This window comes from Panulirus ornatus, chromosome 51 (genome assembly GCF_036320965.1).
Source record: "Panulirus ornatus isolate Po-2019 chromosome 51, ASM3632096v1, whole genome shotgun sequence".
Classification (NCBI taxonomy): domain Eukaryota; kingdom Metazoa; phylum Arthropoda; class Malacostraca; order Decapoda; family Palinuridae; genus Panulirus; species Panulirus ornatus.
Window position 1 is genome coordinate 991,040 of NC_092274.1, and position 10,392 is coordinate 1,001,431.

The 10,392-nt window shown below is 43.1% G+C and overlaps 1 protein-coding gene across 1 annotated transcript; it reads right to left on the reverse strand.

Moving 5' to 3' along the window:
• Positions 1 to 7,525: 7,525 nt before the first annotated feature.
• Positions 7,526 to 9,875, reverse strand: LOC139764799 (uncharacterized). Its single transcript, XM_071691695.1, has one exon. It carries the CDS (start codon positions 9,357 to 9,359, stop codon positions 7,953 to 7,955), a length of 1,407 nt encoding a protein of 468 aa, XP_071547796.1. The 5' UTR covers positions 9,360 to 9,875; the 3' UTR covers positions 7,526 to 7,952.
• Between the last annotated feature and the right edge of the window lie 517 nt (positions 9,876 to 10,392).

Below are 10,392 nucleotides of genomic sequence, written 5' to 3' on the forward strand. Positions count from 1 at the left end.
ATCCGATACTCGCTTACCGTGGGAATATCATGCCAGGTATTATGATACACTCTTAGAAGTAAGATATGATTTGCTACCTCAGTTATCCCAAGGTACTGAGAGTGGTAGGATGCAATTCATGTTCTTTATCCTTCCATTTAGGGACATTTTGCTATTTCTGTCCAAGATATATTTTCTCTTCCAGTAAAAAAGAAAAAAAGGCCCATATTCTGGCTTGGAAGCAAGAAAAATACCATATAAACAAGGTTTCAAGATGTACTGGCAGGGCCAAGTTCATCTTTTTTCTTTCTTCTGACATCATCTCTCTCTGAAAAGTTTCATTAGCTTGACGTAGGAAGACCATTAAGGTAATCAATAACCTGATGAAGCATAAGGTGTTGTAAAACCTATCCCTATCTAGTTATATGCCACCCTATAATCAAAAACTTTCAACAATCATTCAAAATATTCTATCTCCTCATTACCTCATTTCTGCCCGTTACCATTTCCCCATTTGTCCCTTCATTGATTTTCCCTTTTTTCCTCTTGTTTTCTAGGACTACAGCCTCCTTCCAAAACATTTTCTCAAAACCTTGATGATACTTGCTCACCCCAATTCTCAGTTGCCCCCCCCCCCCCCCCTTTTTTTTTTTTTTTTTTTTTATCATCCCCTGTACCTTTTTTTGACTTTATGTTGCTTTCAATCACATGCATTCCTTACCTGCAGATTATGCCCATACACCTCTGTTCTCTTTCACTGTCAACTTTGTCATCCCACCTCTCACTTCCCTTGCTTGCCTAAGATGAATGGTAAAATTTTTCTTTTTTTTTTTTGAACACCCCTTTGGCAGATGAAAAGATCAACAGTTATTTTTCCCTACACAAAGGTAAAATGTGCTAAAAAGAAATTTCTCATTTATCAAAACAGTGTAGGTATTAGAATATATACAATTACCAGGAAACACATCTACCAAGTGATTCAGATAAAGTTGTCACAGCTTTTGCTGTTTTTGGCAAGGAAATGGGAAGCCATCTTCTTAATAAGGCAACAATATTTTCTGCTGACATAATGGCCTTATTTCTTTCAATAGAATATAGAGAAGAATGACTTTTTTCATTCTTTTTATTTTTTCACCAGATTATCCTGCTTGCTAGCAGTCCACCTTCAAACTGACTCTTTTGTGCTATAGCTCTTCACTATACATCTAGCTCTGGTCGTTTTGGGGAGAAATTTATATTACATTATGAATTGTATTGGCATGAATGATGGCTTAAGAACAGAAACTATAGAAGCAAATGCATTGAAAATGCCCATATCTGATTATGATTCTTTTGTTCAGTTCTTAGTTTTATGTTCAAGAATATATTCATTAGTCCTGGGAGCATTCTTGTCAGTCAGTCAGTCAGTCAGACTTGTGATAGGTAAGTGGTCTTCCTTCCCTTGAGCTGTCAAGTAGTGGAAGAACATACAGTTCTTTTTTTGTAGGACATGCTTATCATACCCATTCCTGCCTGGTTAAACAAGAATCCCAACTGTATTAATTTCGTTCTAGTACCCTTTAACTGTTAAAAACAATATGTGAATTGACTGACTGACTTCTAAAGACAAAAGTATTTGGAATGCTTCTTCTGAAGTGCTCTTACTGAAAATGCATTCAAGTAAAGTTTTTTATTTTTAAGAATAGGTGTTCATTTAGATACATAACTTGCACATATTAGCTTTGTTTAACATTTTATTAGTGCCCTTTTTTAAACTCATAATTTTTATAGCTTTTCCTCTTATTATATTATATTCAGTAACCAGCCTACCCTTTTCTTGTATGGTTAAATTTTTGCTGCTAAATGATTTTTCTCCATCTTTGCTCCATTGAATCCTAAGCTTACACTAGTCTTCAGGACTTCAAACAAATATATTATGTAAATTACAAGTGTAAAATGTCATATATTTACTATTTTGTCGCTTGCCTTATTGGACCAGATAGAAACCTAAATGTTCCTGCCATATGTTCCAGCCTACTAATTCTACTTATTGTTCCTACCCACTACTTAGTGTCTGCTTAATTCTCCTCTACTACTTATATCTGTTCCTCCTACCATTATGCTTTAAAAGTGTCTTTCACCATCAAAACTCCTTTGAATTATTTGTTCCTCACATATATTTACATCATCTCTAATAACTCTTCCTTTTAAATCCCACTGACAGACTAGTTGCTCTTGAACTGATGATTCACTCACGATGAATTTATGGAAAAGTTTTGGATTTTCTTTTGCTTTTTTCAAGCATATTCTGTGTCAAAGTTTTTTGGTTTATTTCATCTTGTTATACTCATTTCTTGCTCTCTTATAACTTATAAATGCTGGTTAGCTGAAGTGCTGCCTATATCTTTGTTATTGTGAAGTGTAAGTTTTTGTATGTCTATATCTGTATGTGTGTGTTGTAGCAAGCATGCACTGCTATGAAGATGAAAGAGAAGCAATATGTTACAACACACCAGACTGGCTTCACTGTGACATTGACCAAGAGTTGAGAGGTCGTCCACTTACCTCTCGACCCCCAGCTTCTGGGAGATTCTTATTTCATATGGCTTCACAGGCTTAGCACAACACGTGTGCTTATATATATATATATATATATATATATATATATATATATATATATATTTTTTTTTTTGCTTTGTCGCTGTCTCCTGCGTTTGTGAGGTAGCGCAAGGAAACAGACGAAAGAAATGGCCCAACCCACCCCCATACACATGTATATACATACACGTCCACACACGCAAATATACATACCTACACAGCTTTCCATGGTTTACCCCAGACGCTTCACATGCCCTGATTCAATCCACTGACAGCACTTCAACCCCGGTATACCACATCGATCCAATTCACTCTATTCCTTGCCTGCCTTTCACCCTCCTGCATGTTCAGGCCCCGATCACTCAAAATCTTTTTCACTCCATCTTTCCACCTCCAGTTTGGTCTCCCACTTCTCCTCGTTCCCTCCACCTCCGATACATATATCCTCTTGGTCAATCTTTCCTCACTCATTCTCTCCATGTGCCCAAACTATTTCAAAACACCCTCCTCTGCTCTCTCAACCACGCTCTTTTTATTTCCACACATCTCTCTTACCCTTACATTACTTACTCGATCAAACCACCTCACACCACATATTGTCCTCAAACATCTCATTTCCAGCACATCCACCCTCCTGCGCACAACTCTATCCATAGCCCACGCCTCGCAACCATACAACATTGTTGGAATCACTATTCCTTCAAACATACCCATTTTTGCTTTCCGAGATAATGTTCTCGACTTCCACCTATTCTTCAAGGCTCCCAGGATTTTCGCCCCCTCCCCCACCCTATGATTCACTTCCGCTTCCATGGTTCCATCCACTGCCAGATCCACTCCCAAATATCTAAATCACTTTACTTCCTCCAGTTTTTCTCCATTCAAACTTACCTCCCAGTTGACTTGACCCTCAACCCTACTGTACCTAATAACCTTGCTCTTATTTACATTTACTCTTAACTTTCTTCTTTCACACACTTTACCAAATTCAGTAACCAGCTTCTGCAGTTTCTCACATGAATCAGCCACCAGCGCTGTATCATCAGCGAACAACAACTGACTCACTTCCCAAGCTCTCTCATTCACAACAGACTTCATTCTTGCCCCTCTTTCCAAAACTCTTGCATTGACCTCCCTAACAACCCCATCCATAAACAAATTAAACAACCATGGAGACATCACACACCCCTGCCACAAACCTACATTCACTGAGAACCAATCACTTTCCTCTCTTCCTACACGTACACATGCCTTACATCCTTGATAAAAACTTTTCACTGCTTCCAACAACTTGCCACCCACACCATATATTCTTAAAAAAATATATATATATATATATATATATATATTTTTTTTTTTTTTCCACACATCTCTCTTATCCTTGCATTCCTTACTCGATCAAACCACCTCACACCACATATTGTCCTCAAACATCTCATTTCCAGCACATCCACCCTCCTGCGCACAACTCTATCCATAGCCCACGCCTCGCAGCCATACAACATTGTTGGAACCACTATTCCTTCAAACATATCCATTTTTGCTTTCCGAGATAATGTTCTCGACTTCCAAACATTCTTCAAGGCTCCCAGAATTTTCGTCCCCTCCCCCACCCTATGATTCACTTCAGCTTCCATGGTTCCATCCGCTGCCAGATCCACTCCCAAATATCTAAAACACTTTACTTCCTCCAGTTTTTCTCCATTCAAACTTACCTCCCAATTGACTTGACCCTCAACCCTACTGTACCTAATACCTTGCTCTTATTCACATTTACTCTTAACTTTCTTCTTTCACACACTTTACCAAACTCAGTCACCAGCTTCTGCAGCTTCTCACATGAATCAGCCACCAGCGCTGTATCATCAGCGAACAACAACTGACTCACTTCCCAAGCTCTCTCATCCACAACAGACTGCATACTTGCCCCTCTTTCCAAAACTCTTGCATTCACCTCCCTAACAACCCCATCCATAAACAAATTAAACAACCATGGAGACACCACACACCCCTGCCACAAACCTACATTCACTGAGAACCAGTCACTTTCCTCTCTTCTTACATGTACACATGCCTTACATCCTTGATAAAAACTTTTCACTGCTTCTAACAACTTGCCTCCCACACCATATATTCTTAATACCTTCCACAGAGCATCTCTATCAACTCTATCATATGCTTTCTCCAAATCCATAAATGCTACATACAAATCCATTTGCTTTTCTAAGTATTTCTCACATACATTCTTCAAAGCAAACACCTGATCCACACATCCTCTACCACTTCTGAAACCACACTGCTCTTCCCCAATCTGATGCTCTGTACATGCCTTCACCCTCTCAATCAATACCCTCCCATATAATTTACCAGAAGAGGGGGTTTTGAAATGGTTTGGTCCCATGGAGAGAATGAGTGAGGAAAGATTGACCGAGAGAATATATGTGTCAGAGGTGGAGGGAACGAGAAGTGGGAGACCAAATTGGAGGTGGAAAGATGGAGTGAAAAAGATTTTGAGTGATCGGGGCCTGAACATGCAGGAGGGTGAAAGGCATGCAAGGAATAGAGTGAATTGGAACGATGTGGTATACCGGGGTCGACGTGCTGTCAATGGATTGAACCAGGGCATGTGAAGCGTCTGGGGTAAACCATGGAAAGTTGTATGGGGCCTGGATGTGGAAAGGGAGCTGTGGTTTCGGTGCATTATTACATGACAGCTAGAGACTGAGTGTGAACAAATGGGGCCTTTGTTGTCTTTTCCTAGCACTACCTCGCATACATGAGGCTGGAGGGGGTTGTTATTACATGTGTGGCGAGGTGAATAGATAAGGGCAGACAGCATGAATTATGTACATGTGTATATATGTGTATGTCTGTGTGTGTATATATATGTGTACATTGAGATGTATAGGTATGTATATTTGTGTGTGTGGACGTGTATGTATATACATGTGTATGTGGGTGGGTTGGGCCATTCTTTCGTCTGTTTCCTTGCGCTACCTCGCAAACGCGGGAGACAGCGACAAAGCAAAATAAATAAATAAAACATAATATATATATATATATATATATATATATATATATATATATATATATATATATATATATATATTTTTTTTTATTATACTTTGTCGCTGTCTCCCGCGTTTGCGAGGTAGCGCAAGGAAACAGACGAAAGAAATGGCCCAACCCACCCCCATACACATGTATATACATACGTCCACACACGCAAATATACACACCTACACAGCTTTCCATGGTTTACCCCAGCCGCTTCACATGCCTTGATTCAATCCACTGACAGCACGTCAACCCCGGTATACCACATCGCTCCAATTCACTCTATTCCTTACCCTCCTTTCACCCTCCTGCATGTTCAGGCCCCGATCACACAAAATCTTTTTCACTCCATCTTTCCACCTCCAATTTGGTCTCCCTCTTCTCCTCGTTCCCTCCACCTCCGACATATATATCCTCTTGGTCAATCTTTCCTCACTCATTCTCTCCATGTGCCCAAACCACTTCAAAACACCCTCTTCTGCTCTCTCAACCACGCTCTTTTTATTTCCACACATCTCTCTTACCCTTACGTTACTCACTCGATCAAACCACCTCACACCACACATTGTCCTCAAACATCTCATTTCCAGCACATCCATCCTCCTGCGCACTACTCTATCCATAGCCCACGCCTCGCAACCATACAACATTGTTGGAACCACTATTCCTTCAAACATACCCATTTTTGCTTTCCGAGATAATGTTCTCGACTTCCACACATTCTTCAAGGCTCCCAGAATATATATATATATATATATATATATATATATATATATATATATATATATATATATATATATTTTTTTTTTTTTTTTTTTTTTTCATACTATTCGCTATTTCCCGCGATAGCGAGGTAGCGTTAAGAACAGAGGACTGGGCCTTTGAGGGAATGTCCTCACCTGGCCCTCTTCTCTGTTCCTTCTTTTGGAAAAAAAAAAAAAAAAATAAAACGAGAGGGGAGGATTTCCAGCCCCCCGCTCCCTTCCCTTTTAGTCGCCTTCTACGACACGCAGGGAATACGTGGGAAGTATTCTTTCTCCCCTATCCCCAGGGAATATATATATATATATATATATATATATATATATATATATATATATATATATATATATATATATATATATATATATTTCTTTCAAACTATTCGCCATTTCCTGCGTTAGCGAGGTAGCGTTAAGAAGAGAGGACTGAGCCTTTGAGGGAATATCCTCACCTGGCCCCCTTCTCTGTTACTTCTTTTGGAAAATTAAAAGAAAAAAAAGAGGGGAGGATTTTCAGCCCCCTTCCCTTTTAGTTGCCTTCCCTGGGGATAGGGGAGAAAGAATACTTCCCATGTATTCCCTGCGTGTCGTAGAAGGCGGCTAAAAGGGGAGGGAGCAGCTGGCTGGAAATCCTCCCCACTTGTTTTTTTAATTTTCCAAAAGAAGGAACAGAGGAGGGGGCCAGATGACGATATTCCCTCAAAAGCCCAGTCCGCTGTTCTTAACGCTACCTCACTAACGCGGGAAATGGCGAATAGTTTGAAAGTATGATATATATATATATATATATATATATATATATATATATATATATATATATATATTTTTTTTTTTTTTTTTTTTCATACTATTCGCCATTTCCCGCGATAGCGAGGTAGCGTTAAGAACAGCGGACTGGGCTTTTGAGGGAATATATATATATATATATATATATATATATATATATATATATATATATATATATATATATATATATATATATAAATAAAATGGCGGTTAGTTATGGAGGGATTTGCGTGTGTGTGTGTGTGTGTGTGTGTGGGCGGGGGTTTAGTGTTGTTGCTGAGAATTGAGTGCAGAACATGTTGAGATGGGACTGTTTTGGGAGGATGTTTGTTTTTTGGTTCAAGGTGAATTTAAGAAAATATGGCTTCGGTTATTTTTTTTTTATTCCATAATGGTTCAGCTTCGTTTTACAACACGGGCATCGGTCTGACCCTCAGCACCCAACTTAACAGGATTGAAGCCTTGCAAGTTACTGAGGCAGGCGAGCCAACTCGGATGTATTTACAAAACATTCAGGCAGGTGTTTATTACAGGAAAGGTCAGCTTAGCAATTACCGCCAATAGGCAATAAACAACTGTCTCCTGAGTACACGAATTATTGTAAAAGTTAGATAATATACAGTATTATGAATGTAATAATATACAATATGTACAGTATGATTAAGCAGAGGTTGCCCTCGGAATGTCTGTTATGCCACGTATGGTGTCCTTTTCTGGATAAATGTGATCCAGTTCTTTATGACAACATGAGCATGTCTGTGTTAGGACACTAGATGGCGCCGTCCTAAAGTACTATGATCGGACCAGTGTGAACCCACGGGTACCGTCTGGCCCTCGTGGGGAGCGGGTCACCCGTGGCTGCTGCTGCTGTTGGTGATGGTGATACTGTTGGTGTTGGTGATGGTGATACTGCTGCTGTTGATGGTGGTGGTAGTGATGCTGTTGTTGATGGTGGTGGTGATGTTGCTGTTGGTGGTACTGTGCCCGACGGAAGGCAGCCGGGGAGGAAGGCGTTGAGAAGCTGCACCAGCGATGTGTAGGGCGCGGCGATGGCTGGGGCGTGAGGTGTCTGGGTCTCTGTTGCCACCAACTTCTTCTGCTGGGGCTGTCCTCGCCATCAGAGGCGCTCGACTCCCGCTGGACCGGGCTTAGTCTGTACCGTCCGCCTTTCAGACGTTGACGGAGCTCGTCGGCTGACACTCCGCTCTCGTTCCTTGTCCTTTGACCCTTGGGCGTGGGTGAGGTCCTGCTGGAGGCTGGGGAAGTACGACGGGACCGGCGGAGGACGTGTAATGTTATGTGTGGGTCGTCCAGGTCATGAAGTGCCCTGGCAGCTCCCCACATGTCCTCATACTCCACCACAGCGCACGTGGTATTGCTCACCTCCGGCGCCTGCGGCAGCAGATATTGAAGGTCTGGATGCACGCCGCCTCCCGGCTTGGGTCGCACCACCTGCAGGGAGGCCACCGCGCCGTATGTCCCGAAGAGCACGGCAAGGTTGGCCATGGTGGCGTGGTGCGCGGGCACGTTGACGGCCAGGAGGGTACGAGAGGTAGGTACCTCCCACAGTAGTCTAGGTGGGAGAGGCGCCGTTCGCCTCACCTTGCTGCCCTCCTCATTTACCTGTAGTGCCGCAGACGTGCGCGCCGCCGCCGCCAACCAGCGCCAGTTACGCGAGAGTTTCTTGATCTTCTTGTATCCCGACAAGAGCTTGAGGGAGACAAAGCCGTCTCGGTGACGCTTGACGTGCTTGAGCAAGAAGAGGTCTTTGGTAAGGCCGTCGTCGCTCAGGTATTCTTCCAGCTGCCTGACGAGGGCGTTTAGAAGGTCTGGCGTGAGGGCCGCAGGGTCTACCTCCCGGCCGCATTCGCCACCCTCGCTGGTGTAGTCGGAGCCGACGTCCGTGGTGGTGAGGGAATGGCCGGTCGCCAGGTGCAGCATCCCCGCCACCCGCACCGTATCTTGCTCCTCGTCCTCGCTGGTGCTATGCACCACGATGCGCGGTCCATCGCTCTCCGACGAAGTGATGGACACCTGGCTCCAGGGTCCTCCGCTACTCTCCGTGTCTGCGTCAGACATGACCCTCTTCTCGCACGACACCTTGTGTTCGCTGACCTTAGTTTCTGGAGTCTCGTCTTGACTGCCGCGTCGCCACTCCGGCACTGGCTGCTCCGCTGCTGCCGACGCTGTAGGCGCCATCGTGAAGCCGTACGACCGTTCTTTCTCTCAAAAAGTTGGCTCCTATTTCGTGTGTGTGTATGTGTGTGTGCCGCCTGGTGTATTGTGGGAGGCGGTGGTGTCTGTGGTCCGACCTCACGGAATGTGCAGCGCCGCCAGCGGCGGACCCTCTCATATATCCCGCTCCGTCCCCCCCAACTAAACCCCCTCCTCCCCCAACAGCCGCTCTGACGCAGACGTAGAACATGCAGTGTCATCACTACCCGCTACCCACGACCCTTGAGCCCAATGGATGGGATGGTATGGCCTTCCATCTAACTCCTAAGCGTCGTGTCAAAGGCCAGACCAGCCCATCATACCCAGGGGAAGTATTGTTGTGTTCTTGAATTGCATCCTCATGTTTAAGGGATTTAAGACCGAAGAGTGTGTGTGAGCTGCCATGATGAATCAAGTAGTGAGGAATAACGCCTACACGTCTTGCATTAACCTGTCATGAAGGAGAAAAGCTACGGCTCCTCACGAGAAGGAAAAGTTCAATGTTCTCCACGGCACATCACGAGACTGCCTTTTAAGGCTTCGGCTTGTACATGACGTAATGAGAATTCAAGCCTTCCGGTAGCTGAGTTCAAGCTGGTATTTTGAAACAGCTGACGCTCGTGTTTTCCTTTGTCGGATGGTATGTATGGAGGAAGACGAGGAACTCGCCTGTGTGTCGGGGTTAATGGAGGATGAAGCCTCACACACGAGCTTCTTATCCAAGTACCGGAGGTCTTATGGAGCAGCGAAGACATGTTTACACCCGCCAGCTCGCCCTACATTGTGACTTAAAATATTTAGCCATGTTATCTCTACGTTAATTAGAATTCCAATAAATCGCACATTATTGTATGTCGGATTTCTATATAAGATGATATAGGTTAAGTTCTCTGCTCATTCTGATCAGCCACCGGCATTTCTAAAGCACTCTTAAACCATCGTAGTCAAAATTATGCTAAATGATTAAGTCTAAATTAACCTAACCGAGCTACGCTCTGGTGATTTACATCAACTAAAC